The sequence below is a fragment of the Schistocerca gregaria genome, chromosome 7 (genome assembly GCF_023897955.1).
Source record: "Schistocerca gregaria isolate iqSchGreg1 chromosome 7, iqSchGreg1.2, whole genome shotgun sequence".
Taxonomy (NCBI): Eukaryota; Metazoa; Arthropoda; class Insecta; order Orthoptera; family Acrididae; genus Schistocerca; species Schistocerca gregaria.
In genome coordinates this window covers 42,013,542-42,038,595 of record NC_064926.1, presented here as the reverse complement: position 1 = coordinate 42,038,595, position 25,054 = coordinate 42,013,542, and the positions used below count along the sequence as shown (strand labels likewise).

At 41.7% G+C, this 25,054-nt stretch overlaps 1 protein-coding gene across 1 annotated transcript in view; it reads right to left on the bottom strand.

The window, feature by feature from the left end:
* Positions 1-1,918: 1,918 nt before the first annotated feature.
* The window catches only part of LOC126281663 (ankyrin repeat domain-containing protein 65-like), a 73,648-nt gene continuing 50,512 nt past the window's right edge, over positions 1,919-25,054 (bottom strand). The window contains exons 3-4 of the mRNA XM_049980812.1: positions 19,952-20,522; positions 1,919-2,484 (exon numbers count right to left, since the gene is read on the bottom strand). Coding sequence (XP_049836769.1) covers positions 1,998-2,484; positions 19,952-20,522 — 1,058 coding nt within the window. The 3' untranslated portion in view covers positions 1,919-1,997. The remainder of the gene's footprint in view (positions 2,485-19,951; positions 20,523-25,054) is intronic.

Sequence of the window (25,054 nt, the reverse complement as noted above, 5' to 3'; positions counted from 1 at the left end):
AATTTTATATGTAGTGGAACCTTGTCTTTTGTACATTATTTTTATGTTACATGTCATAAATGCTGGAAGCTAGTAAAGTTCACAACTTCATTCTTTATGCATGTGCATTACAGAATTTTTTTACCACCACATGCAAACAATGAAATAATGTTATAAACTGCTTATGCACAGACTAATCTTTTTAAGTAATTGTGGTGGGCTCTCTAGCCATACCACCACTGAACTACAATGTTTTTGTTTATAACAAATTTCTACTTTATTTAACATTATGTCTTGAGCTAAACATGTAGGTGACTGTGTGTCAGATGGCATATCTGGCATATCATGTGTTGATAAATGGTGTCTGTAACTGTGAATATGTTTACTAATTCAATAACATTACTAAGTTTTTGTATTACAGGTGTGTTGATAGCTTCACTGGGATCGTCATTGCATTGCGTTTTATGTGAGTACATAATTTAGTTTTACATGTACTTGCACTAAGAACCTCACCATGTCAGTGTGCTGCCATCGAGTGCTTGGCTGTGTGGCATACTTGACGATGTGCTGTTCCCTGGCAGGGGTCACTTAATCAGCTGTGGCACAGCTGTCTCAATCCTCCTCATGGCATACATCTCAGCTTTCTTACACAATCACACTGCAGCTCGCCAGTTATGTGTCACTGAACCTTCACTTTTCATGATTTTTCATAAATAAAAACCACAGCTTGTAGCATTACAAGGTTGTAAGAGATGCGACAGTTATTACATAGTAGTCGGCAACAATCCCTGTTTTGATAATTGAGGCTGCTGACTGTATTGTTTTCTCATTACTGTTAGCCAATTGCAAAGTTCTTTCTATCTGCACAGTAATATTGTAAACTGTTACATCCAACATTGGCTTTTATTCTTTAGGAGTGGAGTATCAGTCATGTCTCATGTGATGTATTTTGTTCTGTGACCCGATTGTATGCAAAATTTGTAACCTTACCCCATGGACTGGTTGTCTGAGAAGTAGCTGGACAGACTTCCAGCTGAGGGTAGTGAGGGTGCTTTCAGTAGTGGTGCCTGACTGGCCAGATTTTTGCACAATGACCCACACAGGCTCTGTGCTGACCTGACTTCAGGCTGAGGGGAAATGGTGGGAAATTTGGAAAGAGGGAAAATTTACTGTAGTCCCTTGTACTGTGAGATCAAAAGTCCCATGTCACTTGATAGAAGTTAGTATGTTTTATAATAGCAATATTACAGGTATGTGTATGAGGAATCATTCTTTCATTGCCTTTAATTAAACGTAAACAAACAATATTACTGCGGATGATTGGCCCATATTGTGAAGTAAATATCACACTGCAATTATACATGAACTATTACAATATCTGCATAGCAGACACAGAAGTGAATTTCGCCTGATTTCAGAACTGAAGATGCATTCTTATCATACAGCATATATAGCAGTTATCTGGTTATGGTGTAGTTTACAATAGTTTAACATACATGGCTCTAACCAAATACTTTTCAGAAATCAAATGAGGTAGACGACTGATTTAAACAACTGACAGGAATGCAGCTGGATGTCACATCTTACAACCATTGGTATTTCGCCATTTGTGTGTCGAAAATAATTGGGTGATCACCTGTTGAACTATTGGTCGTTGTCGAAGACAGCACATGGCCGAACTCCTCTACATTGTTTAAACACTTTTTATGCAGTAGAAACTCTCGTTTGAAACAGAGAGCTGGTGTTTATCAGTACTGAAAGATTATTTTTCTATTGTTGAGTTTCCTAATAGTGTTCTGAAGAGCTTTTCAGCCTGTTTTCTCAAAAAAAGTTAATTATATTAAATTATGTGCATACCCCATCGTTACAATAGTTTAGGTGTCATTATAGCGGTTACATACGCTGTGTAATGATGGGTACAAATGAATAATAATAGGAGTAATTTGTTGTATTTACTTAAAAACAATGTCATGTAGAAAGGTTCGTTTTATCCAAGTAAGTTCATGTGACTAGCAGCTTTATGTTAGCATCTCTACAAGTTGCTGGTTGTTTTTACGTTCAGCAAAGTATTTGGGAGTGTTACCATCCTTATCACTTGCCAACCTGTCGGCTCCCGCTTCCAGCAGTGCAGCTGTGGTCTCTGTGTGGCCACGATCTGCTGCAAAGTGGAGTGGCATACACCCACAACAATTGCTGGCATTGGGGTCAGCACTAGACGCCACGAGAAACTGCACCATAGCTGTATGGCCGTTGTATGCAGCCTTGTGCAGAGGTGTCTCCTGCCATGTGTCTCTGGAATCCACCTCTGCTCCACCCTCCAACAGGCACTTCACCACCTCCACGTGTCCTTTGGCAGCTGCATAATGCAGAGCGGTCTGCCTCAGCACATTCTTGTCCCTGGATCCCACATCTGCCCCCGCAGCCAGCAGTTCCTGCAGCTCCTCCACTGTCCCCTCCTGAGCCGCTCGCATCAACCTCTTGGCTTTCTCTTCTGCAGACAAGTTCCTGCACAAAACATCAAGGCTCTTACCCTTTATAATCTCTCAGACTCTCTCAGTCACTCACTCACTAACCAAAGTTTATTTCTATGTATGTGTATGTGCATGCAAATTAGTACACGTGCATCCATCAGCAGATACATCCACTGTAACATGTATGCACACCTCCACACAGTCTCACTCTCAAACACCAAAACGCTCCCTAGCGTAGACACAGACAATCACACATGCTCATGCACTGTTTGACTACATTCTTGAGGCTGCTATGTTTGAGAATGCAGCAGAAAAGCCTGTAGGCTCTGAGTGTAAACCAATATTCCATGCACTTGTGGACTTTACCTTTACACATTCCTGTAAGCCAAGCTTGGCTTCCTGGACACACTGTATGCCTCACGCCACAGGCGTAAGTACTTCGAGGGAGAGAACTTTGCCATTGATACATGAGAATCACTGCAGTGAGCCAAAGGGACAACACCTACCCTCTGATATGTCTAATTGTGTGAAGATGTGGTGAGGAGTAAAATGCAATAAATTCTTTATAACTCAAAGACATTTGAGAAGGTAGTCGTTTTCTTATACTGCCAAGGGCGGTGGTACGTTACGTTTTTTCTATAAATATTGAATGCACATGTAGGTGGTTATGTCATAGTTTCAGTTAAAAATGAGTCTGTACAAACAAATTAAATGACCATTAGCTCATACAGTTCAAATCAAATATTAGACACTGATCATAAATCTTATTATTCTCACAATTATGTCAAATGCTTCTTGATCTTTCCTATCATAGGACAAGCTAGATAAATTCTGAACGACTCTACAGTGGCCAACCACTGCAATGGTTTTGACCACCCCTCTCACTTTCCTAGGTGTGGCGCTGGTGTAGATGTCATGCGTTTGCGTTGTTCTGCAGTGTGCACCAGTATGTACACACCCACACTATGATATGGAATACTAAAGATGACAATACTTCGTTTTAAAAACATGGAATACTGACATAGGTCGAAGTGATCTGCACAATGCTGGAAATGTGAATCAAATGCCACTTTAATTTGGAGCGAACAAGATGGTTTACATACAGGCATCTATATCTATGTCTACCATCAGGGCTTGTGATAGTATTCATGAGAGATTATCACACATCTTGGTTGGCTTCACTGCCTTCCTTCAGTGCCATGGTTCGATGTATGGTTTATAATAATTACACTAGGTATATATATATATATATATATATTAAAGAAAATACAGTTAATATGTATTGGTCTTGTTATGAAAAATACATATATTTGTAACGTGTGTGATTTATTTTAAAATTTGTGTGTAAAGTGCATCGTCGTTTATTTTGTTGCATGGGTTCAAGGATGATGGAGCAATGGCGGTGGATTTGCTATGGCAAGGCATAGTGTCAATGGAAGCTGATTACCATATGCGGCACACCACGCCAAGCTAGAACATATCGTCATAAGGACAGCGGCCTTTAATCATTATTAAAAATATGCTGATTTAGATTGTAAAAGAAAAAATGAAAACGTTTTATATGATTTCAAATCTTCATCAGTTAGTTGCCAGATTGTCTTCACTGCATTAAGTTTAAACTGATATTCTGAAGTATCAGAGTGTTATTACGATAATGGTGTGAAAATGCATTATGAAGACAAAAACTAAATAGAAGATGTTATTTATGAAGATTTCAAAACTGTGTCGGGAAATTACTTGTTTCAAGAGTGTTTGTGCTTAATGCCTATCATGATAAATGCAATATAGATAATTTTACTGAGAAGAATAATTGTTACTTGAGTGAATATGGGATGTACTAAAAATCTTCAGAGACGTGACTCATCAACTGGCTTGAATTTGTGTGTGATACTGGAACCAGTACGGGCATTCAATACGGATTCAAAAGGCAGTTACAGTCTCTCAAGTGATCTCGTGTTTTCAGACGTGGAAAGATGTCATATTTTTGACATGTACACGACGCCAGTTGTGAGATATGAAGTAAGTGACTGATCATGACTGATTAGTTGTATGCAGTGAAGTCACTGGTTGTCTTACAAGGAGAGGCCACGACGTTGGGATCGCAGATTTACTTCAGACTTTATACACCTTTAGCAGGCCATTAAAACAATATAATGTGGAAGTAGTAAGGTACACTACTCTGGAAATTCCGAGAAAATCGTTAAGAGACTTTTTACGCGTCTGTTATGTAATGGACGTGTTTACCCGTAGGTGTCCATGGTTCAGATCATCGTGGTAAAGTGGTTAGTGTTCGAGCTCCGTAAGACGAACGTCCATGAGGCGGCGGTTCGGTTTTTTCATATAGTTACACATACGAAAATTTTATGCTCTTGTGTGCCCAAATGTATGTGTCGTAGACCCTTTAGCAGTCATATGTATAATTCACCTCGTATATCCTTGCTCTCAGCAATCTGTGTGTAATTGATTTGTCCACCAAAATGTAGGATACTACTACACTTCCCATTATTATTCCCATGTATGTTTTCCCCTTGCCACATATTGCGAACATGACTATGTGTGGAGGCTCTGTAACCCTGCGACATAGATGTGGAAACCTAGAAACACTCAATTCAAATCAACAAATCAAAGCAATGAAATTCTGACAGGATGCATAAACACACTATGTAAAAATCACCTTCAGAACAATCACCGAACATCAGCCTACGAATTAAAAAAAAAGGCAGTACAACAAACAAACAAAATACAAGGAGATAATGTCTGTCACCCTATACATATCTGTTTATGTTAAATCCTGTAAATAGAATGGTTCAAATGGCTCTGTGCACTATGGGACTTAACATCTGAGGTCATCAGTCCCCTAGGACTTAGAACTACTTAAACCTAACTAACCTAAGGACATCACACACATCCATGCCCAAGGCAGGATTCGAACCTGCGGCCGGAGCGGTCACGCGCCTCCAGGCTGACGCGCCTAGAACCGCACGGCCACAACAGCCGGCCTGTAGATAAAAGTTCATATACGTTACAAATAAAGAATCTCCCGCTCAAACTTAATTTTTAATCTATATTTTTTCATCGCTGGTCATATTATTTAATTTATGTGAAATTTGAGATGTAATATAACCAAAAAACACGTATTTGCATGAAGTTTTAGTGAATTTCGTCTTATGTGAGTAGTTGATATTTTAAGTAAATTTAATTATTAGGTCAAACATATTTATAACTACCAAGTAAATTAAGAAACGCGTAGAGTTTTCCTGAAACTGTGTGCCCGTCATGATTTGCGAAATCCCTTTACATATAAATTGGTAAGGTAACCGAATCTATTTTGCACCTCGACGCTTCGAGGTGCAATCACAGAGGAAGTCCCACTTGGCAGGTGACCTGGGTAGCGGCAAGACGTTGATAACGTAGCAAGAACAAACAGCGGAAGCGCAAGTTTGAGTATCACGGAACAAGAAGTACAAAAATGAAGGTCTGAGTGGGGGTCGAACCATTGCATCAGACACGTTCATCTTACAATGCTCGGACGCCAACCACTTGGCCACCGTGAGCTCTAACTTCCGGCACCTACGCACAGATACATCAGGTACATAACATACACACAAAACTTCTCTTGTGATTTTCTCGGAATTGCCGGAATAGGGCACCTTAGTACTTGCACATTATCGTGTTTTAATGACCTATTAAAGGGGTACAAAGTTTGAAGTAAATCCGTGGTCCCAACGTCGTGGCCTCCCCTTGTTAGCCATGGACGATAATATCTGCATTTACGAAAAATGTATTAATGCTTGAAATGATATATATTTGCGGCAATTACCTAATTAGTGGCCGCTAGTCGAATTAAACAGGAGCCTGCAGTGATAAACGATTTCTTGGTAAACCCACTGACTATTGGCGTAATAGTCTACAACGATTTCGTGAAGTTACGGCCTCAGCAGACTTATTTTATGGTTAAGTTTAAGGATTAACTAGCTGCCAAGGGCATTCGAAGACCAAATCGGTCAACGTACAGAATCAGAGCTGGGAATGTCGTTGTCGATCTACTGCAATTAATTAATTAAGCAGTAGGACACGGTGAACTAAGTAGCACGTGGTCGCCACGCGTTACATGTTGTTGTAATCAACCGCAAACTCGTTTGGATCAGTGACACTGTAAGACGTTTAGCCAGACATGCACTCACTGTTAATGTGCATTTCCTTGGAGCAGCACATTAATTAGCAGCCGAGTGTTTTGTCATCGCCTGTAATGTGATAACAAGGGGTTCTTTCATTAAAAAGGGGTGAAGAGGGTAATACTGGAAGCGATTTACTCAAAGTCCATGTCCTGTATGCGGAGACTTTAATATAGGTACTTCTGTGTCTCTGTGTATTTGGCTATTAAAACAGCTCTTGAAACAGCCACATAGGCCATTTACAATGGGAGGTGGCTCTACTCTGCACGTGTCTGATTACTGAGACTGACGGTGACACCAACCCATGGTAATGTGTCCGAGGTGCAGACTGACGTCAGCTTCTCTCCTTCCGCTGAGGAGCTGCGTCACGACACTGCGTACCAAGCAGTTTGGTGAATGGCATTCCTGCCATTGATGCCAGAGGGTATGGTGGACCACTTATGTACTGGGCGATGAACAATCACATGTATGGATTTAAAGAACGTCTGTCCTACAAAGTGGTGTTGCAACCCGTCTGAAATCTAGTTTCCCTTATTTTATGTGCATTTTTGGTCAAAAACACACAAAAAAAGGTTCAAATGGCTCTGAGCACTATGGGACGTAACATCTGAGGTCATCAGTTCCCTAGAACGTAGAGCTACTTAAACCTAACTAACCTAAAGACTTCACACACATCCATGCTCGAGGGAGGATTCGAACCTGCGACCGTAGCTGTCACGCGGTTCCAGACTGAAGCGCCTAGAACCGCTCGGCCACATCGGCCGACCACACATACGACACTAATTCAATACAGATTGCTGCAGTGCCACCAAAAGTCAGCTTCTACGTATTACAGGGTTGCTCTGCCGTATATGAATTATTGTATTTACGAATTCTGAGAAAGTACGAAGGGACGGATGAAACTTATCAGTCACAGTAGTACCGAACACGATATCTAAACAAAATCGTTTTACTTCAGGTTTTTTAAGTTTATGATTCTGGAAACAAATATTACTATTCTTTCTTCAATCACTGGTGAAAAAAAATTACAGAAATCAGGTTGGTGATAACGACAGAAACAAGAAGCTAAAGTGATTGTGTCAACTACGATTATGATTTCAGGAAATATACATTACATAAACAACAATGTAAACGATATGATCGAAACACATTGAAAACGAATGAATGAATGAATGAATCTCAAATCAATGACTATGCACTGACACGAAATGTCAGTGCAGACCAGTCAGATACATTGGACCTGCAATGTAATGAACCTGTGGTGACAATTGAAAATGCCAGACCAGAACTAAAATTAGAATTCCTTGTTTCCCATTGCAATTCTCATAACCATTCTTTTTTTTTTTACATCTTTCACTGTGAGATGTAATTAAGGAGTTCCTTATTCCCACACTATTTCGTCAATCCAACCTTTTCCGTCAATCCAACCTTTTCCGTCAATCCAACCTTTTCCGTCAATCCAACCTTTCCCGTCAATCCAACCTTTCCCGTCAATCCAACCTTTCCCGTCAATCCAACCTTTTCCGTCAATCCAACCTTTTCCGTCAAACCAACCTTTTCCGTCAATCCAACCTTTTCCGTCAATCCAACCTTTTCCGTCAATCCAACCTTTTCCGTCAATACAACCTTATCCGTCAATACAACCTTATCCGTCAATCCAACCTTTTCCGTCAATCCAACCTTTTCCGTCAATCCAACCTTTTCCGTCAATCCAACCTTTTCCGTCAATCCAACCTTTTCTGTCAATTCTTGCTTAGTATAAGGATGATCTCTCCAGTTTGATTGAAGAAGGTACTTCAATTCACTGAGCGAGACGGCGCAGTGGTTAGCATACTGGACTCGCATTCGGAAGGACGATGGTTCAAACCCACGTCCGGCCATCCTGATTGAGGTTTTCCCTGATTTCTCGAAATCGCTTCAGGCAAATGCCGGGATTTTTCCTTTTATAGGTCACGGCTAACTTCTTTCCATAATCCGATGGGACCGATCGCCTTGCTGTTTGGTCCCCTACCCCAACCCCAAATCATCCTTCCACCTGCCCTTCAGTTCGATGTGCGTGGCAATTGCTCTGATAACCAGAGATATGCTTCAAAAAATGTTTCAAATGGCTCTGAGCACTATGGGACTTAACATCTATGGTCATCAGTCCCCTAAAACTTAGAACTACTTAAACCTAACTAACCTAAGGACATCACACAACACCCAGCTATCACGAGGCAGAGAAAATCCCTGACCCCGCCGGGAATCGAACCCGGGAACCCGGGCGTGGGAAGCGTGAACGCTACCACACGACCACGAGATGCGGGCAGATATGCTTCCCCAATATCTAGTTCCTTACATTCACTCTACTAAATTATAGGCGTTGCACACTTGGGCGTAATAGAAATCTATAACTTTTGTCTGATAGTAATTTTCTCCTACCAATCAGCTTTCAGTTGTGTGGTCAACACTACGTAGTCAGCATGGAATTATTTATATTACTCCTTGTTAGTAACTGGTGCCCACGTAATACCGTCAAATAAAATATAGTTAGTGATTTATCTAGCCTGCGCTGCTTGGGATGTGTTTGCTAGGGAACTCCAGTGCCACGAGACACATTTGTATACAGAATTGTGGTTGTTATGCAGCACTTTGCCTTCCATCACGTTCAGCAACATTGCTTGAACTCTAATGTCTCACTTCCTGCCGTACTACTGTTCACTGTAGCGTTGTGGTAGCAATGGCAGTCTTATTGCTGTCACATCAGACAAACCATCGTACCATACTGCCTGCGGTTGTTAGCGGAAGGAATGCTGATAAAAATATTACCATTTTGAGCTGACCAAACCACCTCGTGTTGAGAATCTTCATTACTGGAAGTGTTACCTTAATTTTATACTCCCGTCAACAGAAACCATGCTTCGTGATTATATTAAACAGAGAGGAGCTCTTACACCCATGAGCTGGGATGTTTTAATAGTTCATTTTCGCTCCTGTTACTTTGGTTTACGTTGTTAAAATTTCTTTAGTTTCTATCATATACTCCTTGTTGAAAATCATACTGATTTCATCTGGATATTCCTAACATATTGTCTTCATGACGGAAACGTCGCTAACTTATGTTTCGATACGGGTTCCTCGTCAGTTGCGTGTAACTTGGCAGACAGCGCCATCCCCATCGGATCAGGATTTCTGCTTATAATTGTGTTTGTTTACGTTGATTCTGGGGGCCTTATATCATGTTGATTAGCTTATCACACACGGGGTCGAAGGCCGCGAACGTTTGGATATGTGTAATTTGTATCTAAGATAGAAAATATATCTTTATGTTCTAGAAATAAGTCCTACATACTCGTAACTATACTGTACTACGTTAGTATGGGCCTTGTCCCTCTTTCAATAGCAGTTTTTAATCTGCTATTTACTAGGCATGCTAAAATTTGTAATCCGTCGTGAACAACGTCATCAGTCTACAATTTTAAAGTGACAGTCTTCGTTCTTCAAAATCTCTAGGAAATATTGCTTCAGCTGAAAATTTATTATACAGGGTGGTCCATTTGAAGTTTCGAATGACATTATCTCGAAAAACTACACATTCGCTGAATGATACTGTACGTGTCCCCCAGCCCCCGTGGAGCGGGGGCCAACTTTTAAATATTTAATGGAAACACCCATTTCATTGCAGATTCGGATTCTCCATTAAAAAGTATAAAGTTTTGTCTGAAACAGTTTTAAAACATTGACAGATAGAGTTGAAATCGAGAAAACTTAAAATTGGGTAAAGATTTCTTTAGAATGATCCGAGAAGGACGCATCAAATCGATACAAAATGTGCACCAATTCTTTCATTACACCAAATTAAGCTATTTTTTTTTACAAAATGTATCCTACCCACCAAAGTTTATGATGGAAGGAGGCGGAATGGTATTAAAATCTCGTTACGGAACTCTTCACAATTGCATTACTCATCCTACTGTGGCGCTATCGTGGCCAAACTGCGAACTATGGCTCAGTATAAAGGTCCCACTGGAACAGCATCACTTGAATAGTAGCATGTATATAGAAAGGAAATCCAGTACAAGGTGACTTAATGTTTTGAAAAGAGAAATAAAAGAAATAGAATCAATTAGTTTCAAATTAAAATAATAACAGATCGCAAAGTAGTGTACTTAAATATCACGGAATAGAACGAGTGAACTCAAATAATACTCTGAGGACACCGCGTAATACAGAAGAAAAAAGTCATACATTATTAAGGTGCTGCTAGCGCTTGCTGGATCAGGTCGTATCTCGACGTATGCTCTTGTACATAGGCACGGCGAGATTGTTTTTGTGCAGGTAGATCAGCAACCTTAAGTATATCATTACGTAAAGCCAAGAGAGGAAAAGATCCGAACTTGTCTTAAATTGATTATCGTAAAGGGAAGACTGAACTTTACCCCAAAGTAATAGACTGCTAGCAATTTACCGACATAACAAGTGAACACTGGTATTGTATTGTGAGAAAGTACTGAAATTTCGTTAAAGTCGCAAATGAAATCTGGATCCTGTTACAAACTTCTTGACTGAAACTTACGTAATTAAATCCACCCATCTTAGGGAAAAGTTACTTCCTTAATACAATGATAGGACGTGAATAGTATAGGATAAACCAGCATAAAGTGGATTTACTGTGTGACATTCCTTTCAGTCCATTTAATATTGTGTGTTTATCAAATATTTATTTGTGCGACGACAAAGATTAATAATGGAGCGCAGCATGCATAAATATCCTTTGCCGCGGTAGACAGTTATTGTACCTATTCGAACTATTAAGCTTACGTAAACTGAAAACTTTAGGGGAGAAGCTATTGCCGTACATGGACTGTAGCCAAAATTAATACAAGGATAGTCATTGGTGTGCAACTACGGGTAGCTGTGCTCGTACACGTCGGGGAGCATGTAATTATTTGAACTGGTCGGTATCATTAATACGCACTCGGCGTGAATACAATGCAACAGGACTTTTTTTATTTAATGTTCCCCATAAGACAATATTACAGCTAGTTAGCCGGAGCACGAATTTCATCAACGAACATTTCTTATATATCTTAAGAGCAGCAGTTACAATGTGCACAACATCGTACATCGGTAACACATTCGCAGTTATGGAGAGCATAGGCAGCACGGCTCAGTATTTCTGCAGGGGACTTCCATCGGCTTGTTGAGTCCATGCCACGAAGAGCTGCTGCACCTCGCCGAGCAACAGGAGGTCCGACACGATACTGGGAGGTGTGTCGTGGCTTTTGTCAGCGTACGGTGTTGTGTGGCAAAAGGCAGAGAAATGTGTCTTGAAATTTCTTCCTGCGTCTGACGTTGTGTTTCGTTCTTTCCTGTTAACTGTTCTACTGGTGCTTCGTTTGCGCTTTTAATTTACTGATAACGTGTAAATCCGATGTTTCTAATTACTTCCACTTACACTTGCCTCACTTGTAAAAACTATTATGCGTTTGTCTGATTAATCCTCAAAAAATTGCGTTGTTTGTGATCCATCTGTTGATACTGGCCGTGGACATAGTGGAATAATAAGGTTTTTTGCCATTCTGTGCGTTTCTTTATGAATTTGCATTAGGGTTCGTCTGATTTTGTTTTCATAAATCTAGCCACCAATGCACCCTTGTTTGGAAACGTAGAGAAAAATGTCTCAAATAGCGCTTGTGATATGCAGTGATTTGGTAAACTGCATGGCTACATTTCAGACTTTTAGTTCTACCTTCCGTCTTCCACGTCTTTTGGTTTGTTTTGTGCGAGTATTTTAATTTATTGTGCGTATATGTTTCCTAAAAGGAAGGGCACTGTCGTATCGTTGGCAGACAAAAGTCCTTGAACAATTAAACAAAGGCATAGCTAGTAAGCGGTTGCATGAGACGTTTTTCGTGGGAACATCAACAATTTGAGACATAAAAAATATCCTCAGTTTTAAGCTTTGTATCTCCTTCAGAATGAAGGTAGGAGTTCGTCGAGAAAAGGGATGACAACAGCAGAAAACAAAATGATTGAAGAGGCCATGTCCAAGTGGTTTTGCAACAGTTTGCAAGAAATCAAAACTTTTATCCCTGAAATTGCACAGTTTATCTTCATTAGCCACTGTGTGACTATAGGATTTCAAGGGTAGGCACGAGATTCATAAACCAGATTTAAGTGGTGGAGTAGACCCAAAAGTAAGAAAAAATTTTATTGAAAAATTCAAAATTAGTTGAGAATCTTATGAGAACTTCTATACAATGCAGATGAGAAAAGCCTCACTTGGAAGGCTTTACCTGACATCTGTACTTCTGAAAGGTAAACTGATGCTCCTGGCCAAAAGATTAGTAAATACCGTGTGACCATGCTGAACGTCCTAGCCTCGTATCTATTTCGAGGATCGATCAGTGGACCAGAGGCCCGGATTAATGCTGCTTTGTTTTGGAAGGGTACTATTCAGTTTTCGTATCTGAAGTAGAAAATAATACCAAGAGGCCACAGGGGCAGGAGGCAGTAAGGTGTTGTAAAATCTGTACAATGCACCCACCCATCAAACCGAAAGCTTCTTGTTAGAAACAATGGTCAATCCAGAACTTTTTTCCTGCGGCCAAACGTTAACACGCTTGCTGCACCCAATGGACGAATCTGTTATCGAAACTATGAAGCAGGATTAGAGGAGACAACTGCTGAGGAAGCTTTTGTCAGAAGATGGAAATGAAGAATGCGTTCTGGCTCATCACCAAAAACTGAATATAAAAGTCTGCTCTTACACGGTGGCAGAAGCATGGAATTTGGTAAAAACAACAACGTGCAAAACAGAGTGGAGTAATGTGAAAGGCATGTCGTCCAGACTGGTTCAGAAGACAAAGATAAATAGAAGTAGTGTGAAAAAGGAAGGGGATTAACCAGAAGATGACGAAGTATCATTTGAGGACATAAGAAAGAACTTTCTGAAAATCCATGGAGGTTCCGACTGCAGTGCAGAGGATGTATGAGTGGCTTTTTTGTGATTCTTTTGACCCTGGATTACAAATTCTCAGTCACGGTGAAATCGTACGAAACGAAAGGGAAGATACTGACAGTCAGGATGATGAAACATTCGCTGAACCAGGTGGGGGACTGTCAGCGGATGAGGCGCTGGCAAGTCTCGACACTACGCCAACATGGCGGCCGGTGTGAGACCACATAGCAGACGTTCACCGTCAGGTGGGTGCGAGGCTTGGCTGCACGAAAACGACTGAGGACAACAAAACAACTGATTCAGACCGATATGTCCAAGAACCAACGCTGTACGTGTCATTAAATTGATGTTACAGTAGAATACATATCCAAATATCGCTTTTTTAAAAACTAAATCACGAGTTTTCATGATTCATCCAATTATTTGAATTAGCCACATCAGATCCAGCGTTCTGTTGTATTTTATAGTAGTGCATTTTTAAAGGAAGTGCATATCCCATACATAGGCAAAGTATCACAGAAGATTGCAAATGTTTTCAAAAATCACAGAGTAAAAATTGGGTTTTCTACAGCTAATGAACTACAACAAAAACTAATACATAATATAAAGTGTAATCATGATCGATGTTCAGACTCTGGAATACAGAAGGTAACATGCCAGGAGTGCTCCAAGTTCTACGTAGGACAAACAGGCCAAAATTTCAACACCAGGTACACAGAGCACATTGGAGCATATACACACACAAAAAACACACTACACCAGCAATAGCAACACAAATACATACTACAGAACACCCATTTGGAAAAATAGAACAAAATGTCAAAGTACTCCACCGACTAAATAAAGGACACAAAATGGATTTACTTGAACATTACAGAAAACGTGAAAATAAAATATGAAATGAAAAACTTGAAAGTGAATCAGTGAATTTCTTCACATGTGTCGACAATATACTTAAAATAGTAAAACATAGAAATGAGCCAAATTAAGATAAATAACGTCTGTACAAAAACATATAATCTGTGGAAGACCTATAATGTTATCTCTGTGGACTACTTGTAAGAAGACCTTTGTAACTGTTTTTGTTTACATAAGATATTTTCTGTGTGTAAAGTGTTCATCAAGTTGTCTGCGATGTTTAGTGTGTGTGAGATTCTGCACAAATGAACCATTAGGAAACTGTAAGTACAAATTCTTCTAAATTTCGCCACTAGCTTCACAAAAAGAATTGATACCCAACTAAAAATTAGCGTGTTTCGTATATATTGCCGTAAAAGTCAACGAAATGAAGCAGACTCGCACACACTGACAACATCAAAAGAAATGGCTTAATACACACAAATAATGCACTTGAAAATGGGAATTATTTCTCGAAACGCGTCGTGCGAAAAGTAAAATAAAGAAAAATCGTGACTGGTAGCAGAAGATTTATTTATTAATAAACAAACCTATTGTTTCTACAGTCGCAGGCTTTCAAAAACCATTTATAAAGGATCGAATGAGATTTAAAGGAATGGACAGTAAGTTAGTACAGAGGACAATACGAAGAAAATTGAGTTAGTAGCTGGCGATTTGTGTGCTGCTTACACATGAATTTCTCGAAATCAAGAAGGCACAAAATGACTCAAAGATGGATTTACAAAGAGCAACAATCCAGACTGTATGAAGCATAGGGCTATGTACGTGTGAGTTTGTAATAAAGGATATTTGCATCCAAACATCTCATGAATTCTGAGGTTTTTAGAGATCAATTAGTGACTCCAATAGATGGCAAAGGAAAGTTCATCATCTGTGCCCTAGCACAAGGGAATGAGGTGCCATTTAATGGATGGTTGTAAGTAGAGAGACAGAAATTCTAGAAGTGGAGCACGACCAGCTATTAGCGTGGCATCTCTTGTACAGACGTTGACTGCATTGGATCCATCCAGTCAATATGTGAAGAGACGAAGTGGCTGCATTCTTTGTTCTTTTTGGGCAATTACGGGGAGATGAAGATAAGTTATTTAATTATTTTTGGGTGAGTTTACGAACTTTAACCCTCTACATGCACGAGAGTTCCAGTCAAAGGCGTAATACATCCTTCCGAGAATGTATCCAGCAATTACAATCATGTAAGTGGGAAAGAAAACAATAGTTAAAATTTTAAAAAGTTATTATCCTAAATGACGTGTATTTTTATTATCACCTTAAAATATTAAAACATTGGTTAGGCATTAAGAGACCCAATACTGAATTTCCAGAGAGTTATGAAGCCCGGGGATCCGGTAGCTGTTCCTGAAAATTGTTCTACTGCTCATTCGCAATACTGTTCGCCTGTAGTGGGTGGTTGACTAATTATTGCAACATTTGTAGGTTGTTGTTCCTGATAGAGAAGGGAACTTGAGGTGTACGCACGTGATGTACTATGGTGAGTGGTTGTAATAACTTTTTCCAAAGGCTTTTTACGTTTCTTAATATCGGAGACAAGCTGCGTAACGCTTAAATGAAACTCGGCTACCTCATCGTCATCAAATGTCTCTAAAGTTGGAACTGTCCCGCTGGAAAATGACATGCCGATTGTGTTATCTGTGTAGTGCATTAATCAGCTCTATCTAGACAGGGTCAAGGTTCCTTTTTTTTATTGCGTGGTTCTAGTACATACTTCCTTTTTGATAGTCTCATTACCACCATTTTCTTTATGCTGAGCGTCGTCAGTGACCGAAGAGGTGTCATCAGAAAGCGATCTTTCCGTAAACTAATCATTGTCAGAGTGGGAGACTGTCGGCAGTCGGACGTCCTTTGTGATTTTCTTCAAAAACTGAAACTGTTGAGTATATATATACGTTCTGGGTGGCTCCCTCTCACTGCCAAATTTTACGGATAACTTACACGTCCTCTCACTGCTGTGAACGAAATTGCAAATAATCGCCCACTTCATAATAAATTTGTCTGAAACAAGAATAGTATCTGAAGTGGTACATCATTCTACTATCCTTACAAAAAAATTTAAATGGTTTTTCAGCCTGTCTGAAATAATAGTGTCACGAAAAGCGGAAAAGTTAAATGGTCTAGTTGTATAGAACTTAATCTTTTTAGAAAACCAGTCAGTTTTGCCCTCAATTTGAAAGTACTGGAGGGCAGTAGGAGATCGAAAATTTATATTGGCACGTTATTACATACTAAGTTTCTGGTTTATTTCGCAATTTCTCCCCGAGGGCTATTTTTTCGCTCGACTCAGCATTAAGTTATATATAAAGTTGGTAATGCAATGTTTTTTATTATTTCATTTAAAAGAACGTTGTACATGTCGTAGACTTGTTTCTTTCACGAAAATATTACCGGAGATATGTCTCAATGCTGCCGGAAACCGTGGGCGCATTATGCAAAGGTGCGCTATGGGTGGAACACGTGACTATATTCCTACAAGTATTTAATTCGCGAAAGTAGAACCCTGCCACTGTTATTTGAGGACATGTACAGATGTCCATACATAGTTTCATAAATAACTGTGATGATCATGCGGGACTTCTTTCTCATTTTAGACCACTGGGCACGGAATGGTCCTAATGTAGGAACATTCACTTTATTTCTTTCGTTATTGTTTATTTTAGGTATACACTATCCACTTTTCCAGAAAGATATAAAAATTCTCTTTTATTGAACATTTATTTTTTTCCATATATGTGGCCAGTGGCTGTACGTTGACTCATCTTCATTATAGTTCCACACTTGACATCCCCACAATCAGTAAAATAGATGCGTGCCAAGCTATTTGGTCTCTACGTTATGAATGTATGCCTCTACCTACCAAAGACGACGTTGAAAATACTGCTGGAAAAGTTGAGAAAAAAGAGCATATTTTCCTCACTGCATTGGAGCTGTAGATGGAAAGGACAATTGTATCGTCCATCCATGTAACTCAACGTACTACAATTACAAAGGGTATTCATCTATAGTGTTCATGGCTGTCGCTGGCTGACTATAGATTTATCTACGTAGATGTCGGTAGTTATGACAAAATGAGTGATTCTACTATATTTAACGAATGTTCTTTGTGGAAATCACTGATGTAAAGAAAGTGGTAATTTCTGAAGGCAGGGACCTTCGTAGTACAGTAAGTCTCAAGGTATTTTATTTTTTTATTGGTGATGAAGCGTTTGGACTGCATCAAAACCTTCTATACTCCGGACACCATTTAATAGGTGCTAAAAGTGTGTCCAATTATCGTCTGCCAAGAGCGATAGAATGGGATACTGACTAATAAATGGAGAATTTTCCCAGAGCTATAAATTTAAAACCAGATTTTGCTCTTGACATTCTCAAGTTGTGTGTTGTTTTGCACAATACCATTCCTAAAACAGGAGGCTACAACCCTGAAGATACTCTGTCCATAAATGGACTTGAAAGTATAACAAAAAATGTTGTGTATGTGGGGGAATTTCTGCCAATAACGTACGAAAAATGGTGACGGATTATTTTATGACACCTGAGGGATCTGTGAAATGGCAATTATCTAAAACTTATTGTACCACTGATGTAAATTTTTTTGTATTTAACATAATACACAAAGATTTATACCTATCATAGTCGTCTGTCTTTGTCACATAGCCGCTCAAAGCCTTCATTCATTTCATTGCGAACTTCGATGCATTCATTCATGAGTACGTTTCTTTCTTTCTTTTTTCGTTTACGTCATAGTCCCGCAGCAATCGCAGGGTGAGCGCGGTTAGAACGGATCTGGCGTGTTAATGTTAAGGGGTGGCCGGATGCCCTACCTGCCGCCACCCCATGCCCCCTGGGACGGAAATAGTGTACCCCAACTGTCTGTGTCTAGTGTAATCCATGGAATAGTGTGAATGAGTTCAGACGTCTGCGAGCCGTGTAACTGAGGCGGGGGACCAGCCCGGTATTTACCTAGCGGGATGTGGGAAATCGCCTAAAAACCACATCCAGGCTTGCCGGCACACCGGCCCTCATCGTTAATCCGCCGGGCGGATTCGATCCGGGGCCGGCGTGCCTACCCGAGTCCACGAAGCAGCGCATTAGCGCTCGCGGCTACTCTGGCGGGTCATAAGTACCTGTAGTCTTGTTCCACAGAACCGGTCGTTTTCGATATCAATCTCCACCATGACACAGTAGACTAGTAATGTCCAGAACATATTAAAGCACCAACAAAGCAAAACACAACTGGCCGACAACGGTAGTTGTCGGGTAGATGTGTAGCGCTCTACTTTTCTGGATGCCCCGCAACCTGCGCCGACACAGTGGGGGCCGCCGGCATCCCACAGCCAGGGCCGGCTGTTGGCTGCCGTTTAGCCCTCTGCCGGTCTGGTGTGGAACGTCCCGTAAGCGCTTCACCCTGACAACCGGCTAGCAGGTGCCGGGTAGTCGTGAAATAAGTCTTACATCAATCTCTGCCACATAGCTTACATCTACTAACATGATGGAAGAAAATAACCTCGCAGAGAAACCTTGAAACCTGTCTTGCACTGAGATACGCCGGGGCACAACGTAATGAAGCACCAGCTCTTGTTCACATTGACATCGTTCTCATAAATAAAGGTCCCTGTATGATAGATATTACGTTTAATATCCTCCAGCTCCATGAATACTAATATAAGGTTTTCCACCATCTGCACAGGCATGTGGTAGTATCTTTTTGAAATCTGGGACTGCCATATGCTAGGTCGCTGAAGTGTGCAGAGGTCTGTCTGTCTGTCTGTCTGCCTGTGTGCCTGTATGTCAGTTCTAAGGCTGCTGGACGCTTCCTGAGTGACACGGATGTGCGACTGACGCGGGTATAGCGAAATGCTTTACTACACCTAGAAATTGCCGCAGTTCCGCCATTTACAGCTTGACAACATCTGCAAAATGCAGAGTGATACCATTTATAGGTAGCACATGAACGGCAGTATCACCAAACAGAAGGCTGTTTTATGTGAAGAGTTTCACTGTGGTGAACTGTGCCGTGCAGACAAAAAATGCTGAGCATTTGCCTAGCTGGCTACAAACTACCAATTTCACTGTGTGTGTGTGTGTGTGTGTGTGCGCGCGCTTGTTTCCGTGCTCAGCAGTGGTTGTGTCCATAACGAGAATGACTCCTGTTGAGCAGTCAATATATCCTTTATTCAGAGTCTTCATACCAAACAGAAACAATGACTGCAAAAATGGATGGTCTGCTCCAAGGTCAAAATTTTTGAAGCTTGCTCTTCAGTCATTTTTGTTAGTTAACTTATTTGCTAATAATGTTTAAATTAGAGCTCTATTGAACCTGTCATGAAAAGGGAATGGAAGCGTTGTTAGCTACCAGCAAACGTCTTTTATAGCCCACAATGGAGAATTACTTCGCAACATAATCAACACACACACGGGAAACACTGATGAATATCTTATGTTATGCTTGCCTGAATTGTGCCATCTCACCGAGAAGGCGACTCACTTCGACTGCGTCATCGGGCTGGTGGAGCACTATATCGGACCAACCCTGCGTGGCCAGCACTTCGTGGTTGGCCTTTATGAAAGCGAGGGCGTCCGCTATGAGGCTGGGACAGGAGTGCCTGACGGCGAGCACTGCTGTGGCCGCTGCGGTCTCCACTGTCAGCCGAGCGGCTAGCTGCTCCCCGCACGCCTGCTTCAACCCTGAAATGCCGTATTTGTCTGCAGCCACCAGAAGTTGTGGGGCCACGCTCGGCCGCTGTGGGGCCCGTAGGGTGTAGCAATACGAGACCAGGTGGCGCAGGACCGGGCCCTCGACGTCTGTGAGGGTGGTGTGGCCGCTGCTGGCTGCCGGCGAGTCCTGGTGGACCAGGGCGCCCAACACTGGACTCCTCGCTTGCAGGACGGCCCTGTGCGCCGCCAACCGCGTCTTCCCCGCCTCCAGGGTCACCAGGGCGCACTCCCCGGCGTCCAGCAGGGGGCCGAGGTCCAACGCCACCGTCTCCTCAGGCTCCGCAACGGGTCCCATTGAGGATGATTCTGAAAGACCGAATCTTCTGGTGAGCCCTCTGTCATTACACAACACCATCTGCCTCACGCAGATCTTCGTCAGATTTATGAACAACATGGTTGTGGACATGAAGCAGCGATTGGTATGATTAATCAATTATTCAAAAACTGTCTTAATCGCATTTATTATTATTATACCGCCAACCGGTTTCAACCACGACTGCTGGTGGTGTCACTCCTGTCTACATAGCGGCAGGAAACTACATTAAACAACAGCTGGCAAATGTTGTCAATCAAATGGTTCAAATGGCTCTGACCACTATGGGACTTAACTGCTGAGGTCATCAGTCCCCTAGATCTTACAACTACTTAACCTAACTAACCTAAGGACATCACACACATCCATGCCCGAGAGAGGATTCGAACCTGCGACCATAGCGGTCGCGCGGTTCCACACTGTAGCGCCTAGACGCGCTCGGCCACTTAGGCCGGCTGCTGTCAATCAACACTCAATTACCACTATATGGTATTCTAGGTTTGTCAAACAAATGTTGAAGATGAACAGCTACAGATTATCAAAGATACAATGGCATCGGTAGAATGAACGCAAACAAAAGCAGAACACGGGTTATGGAACGTAGTCGAATTAAATCAAGCGATGCTGAGGGAATTAGATTAGGAAATGAGACACTTAAAGTAGATGAGTTTTGCTATTTAGGGGGCAAAATAACTGATGATGATCGAAGTAGACAGGATATGAAGTGTAGACTGACGTTGGCAAGAAAACAGTTTCTGAAGAAGAGAATTTTTTTAACATCCAGTATAGATTTAAGTGCCAGGAAGCCTTTTCTGAAACTATTTGTACGGCTTGTAGTTATGTAGTGAAGTGAAACATAGACGATAAACAGTTTACACAAAAGGAGAATAGAAGTTTTTGAAATTCAGTGCTACAGAAGAACGCTGAAGATTACATCAGTAGATCACGTAACTAATGACTAAGTACTGAGTAGAATTTGGGAGAAGAGGACTTTGTGGCACAACTTGACTAGAAGAAAGGATCGGTTGGTAGGACACGTTCTGAGGCATCAAGGGATCACCAATTCAGCACTGAAACGTCCCCTTTGGAAAATTTTAAATTACTGTCCTGGTAGATCTCTTACGTTATTTGATTTTCAAACAGCCGAGCAAAACTGCACTCTTTACTTATTCTAATCATCACTAAACTGACACACAATATTTTCAGCGCAACGCAATCTGACTTTCAATAATCCCTACAAAAGAATGGCCCTGACTAACAATAACCTATACCTTTCATGAATCACTCACCTCACAAAAATCTTCGTTACTCGAACTACTGCAATACAGAGAGCGCCAATACTGCCAGCTAAATAAAAGATTCAAACTACTGAAGGCACGAACTACTAATAGGCATAGTTAGCAAATGAAAGATCTTGATAGAGAACAAACAATATATTTACCTTAATAGTGTTCAAAAGTCATAATATATATATATATATATATATATATATATATATATATATATATATATATATATATATATATATATATATATATAGCAATTCATGACATCCAGTCTTACAAATGTACTGCCTCTGATGGACACACGTCCAGATCATCCGCTCTCAAAACTCCGCCATTTCTCTCCCTCCCCACATCCACCACTGCTGGCGGCTCACCTCCAACTGCACAACGCTACGCGATGTTCACGTCCAACTGCCCAACACTACCACAGCGAATATTCTAACAATTCGAGCAGCCACAGACTGCACACAGCACAGTCAGTGATTTTCATACAGAGCGCTACGTGGCGTTACCAACATAAAAACCTAAACATACTACTTACAGTATTGGAAGGAAGCATGGAGGGGAAAAAATCGTAGAGGGAGGCCAACAGATGAATACACTAGTCAGATTCAGAAGCATGTAGGTTGCAGTAGTTATTCGGAAATTAAGAGCTTCCACAGGATACAGTAGCATGGAGAGCTGCGTCAAACCAGTTTTTCGACAGAAGACCACAACAACACAACAGCAGTATTTCCCATATTGCTCCAACACTCGTATTTTAATACATGACTTACCCTCATAAATTCTCCAAGTATTTACGTAAACAAACGATAACTTACATCTTGAATATATATTACTCTGCTCTTAACAACCAGTCCTGTATGTTGTCATGCACGAGTTGCTTCAAATAGCTCATCGACCTTTTGGTAGTAAAGCCATGTTGAGAAATGCTACCTCTGGGAAACTGCTAGTCAGACTGCAACACCTCGAATCTGCTTACAGGGCAACACCCAGCGATATGTAGCACGGAATGTTTAGACAGTCATTCACATATTTGTTTTGTTTTTGCTTTAGGGCGCAAGAAACAACTGGGGTCATACGCGCCCAAGTCAAAACTATACAGCACGAAGACAGAGAGGAGTTGAGAAACAACATACGTCAGTCCCTATTCACATAATAGAAGACAGCTAAAAGCTGGCACGTGAAAAAAGGGCTAAAACAGACACTATGCTGAAACGGAAGTCATAAACTAAAAATTAAATCGCCGTCTTCATGTTTTGCCGGATAAAAAGTAAAACGCAGTCGACAGCCCGTGCGTCATTTGCTGGAACGACCGATATCTCAGATGGCAAATCGAAATGGGGAAGTACTCGGATAAAAAATGGACATTCGATCAGGAAGAGACGTAAGTTAAAACTTGGACGCAATGTGTACAAAATGGTGGGGTACGGCCACTTATCAAATGACGATGGCTAAAAAGGCCGTGTCCAATACGCAGCCTACTTAAAATGACCTCCTCTCGGTGGGAGGGCCGAGGGTAGGTCGTCCAAGCCGCTGGGAGAGGCTCAATAATCCTGAGCTTATTCCCGTGAAGGGAGGACCATTGACGATGCCAAAGGAACACCACCTCCTGACAGATGGAAATTCAGAGAGCATCGGAAGGAACAGAGGCACTCGTGGGCTGAGATATGAGGACTGCAGCCTTGACAGCAGCGTTAGCAGCCTCGTTTCCTGGTAGACCGACATGACTGAGAAACCGCAGAAACATCACACTGGCTCCACCAAGTGTGAGCAAGTGGCAGTTTTCCAGGACCCACTGCACTAAGGAATGGGCAGTGTACAACGCACATAGACTTTGAAGGGGACTGAGTGAGTCTGAGCAGAGGACAGAATTGAAAAGGCTGTGTCCCCATATGTACTCTATGGCCTCGGCTGTAAATACTGAGAAGTTTGCCACAAGCTGATATCGAAAGATACGGGTTGCGATGATCAAGGCACACATCCGACGCCACAGTCAGTCCGAGAGGAATCAGTATATACAAAGGTACTATTGCGAAGTTCTATGTGGAGGTCGTGGAACTGAAGGCGATAGACCGAGGCTAGAGTAGTGTCCTTCGGAAGAGAATGAAGGCCATAGTTAACACGGTCAGCTTCATAAAGCCAAGGTGGTGAAGGATTCACACCCACTGGGAAAGATGCAGGTAGTATGAAGTTTAGCCGCTGTATCAAGTGCCGAAAGCGGACTCCAGGAGGTAACAGAAAAGAGGGACGCGCCACATACTGGCAATCAAAGGAATCATCGAAGAAAGAGGCATAGGATGGATGGCCACACATGGCAGACAAACGGCATGCATACCTCCTCAGGAAAAAGCCACGGCAGTTGGCCACTGGTAGTTCAGCAGCTTCAGCATACAGACTCTCAACTGGGCTAGTCTGAAAGGCGCCCATGGCCTTCGGGTGCCACGATGGTGGATAATGTTGAGATGACGTAAGAGGGATGGACCTGTGGCCTTGTAAACAAAGCACACAAGTCGAGTTTGAATGGACAAGGGACTGGTACAAACGGAGGAGGGTGGTTCGATCAGCAACCCCTGGAAATATCAATTAGGACATGTAGGACACTGAAGAACTGAGTACAGTGGGCTGCCACATAAGACATATGGGAGGAACAAGAGTGTTTCCTATCGAGCATGAGCTCCAGGAATTTCGTAGCTTCAACGAACAGAACGGCAATAGGCCCAAGATGTAGAGAAAGCACTTGCGCCGCCAGAAACACATAGACAGTTTTGTCGGTGGAAAAACGAAAGCCATTGTCGATCCTTCAGGAGCGAAGGCGATCAAGACAGCGCTGAAGAGGACGCTCAGTGAGACAGGTCCGCCGAGAACTGCAACAGATGGAAAAATCTTCAACAAAGAGGGAGCTGGAGATGCCCGGAGGGAGACAGCCATTATAGTGTTAACGGCAGTAGCAGAGAACGACGCTCAGGACGGAACCCTGAGGCGCACCATTTTCCTGGATAAAGGAGTCCGAGAAGGTAGAATCCACACGCACCTTGAAAACATGGTCTTTTAAAAATGCCTGAAGGAAACAGGGCAGATGGCCACGAAAGCCCCAAGTGTCAAGAGTATGGAGAATACCAGTTCTCCAGCAGGTGTCGTAGGCCTCCTCCAAATCGAAAAACACGGCCACAGTCTGGGATTTCCGCAGGAAATCATTCATGACATAGGTGGACAAAGTAACCAGATGCTCAACTACA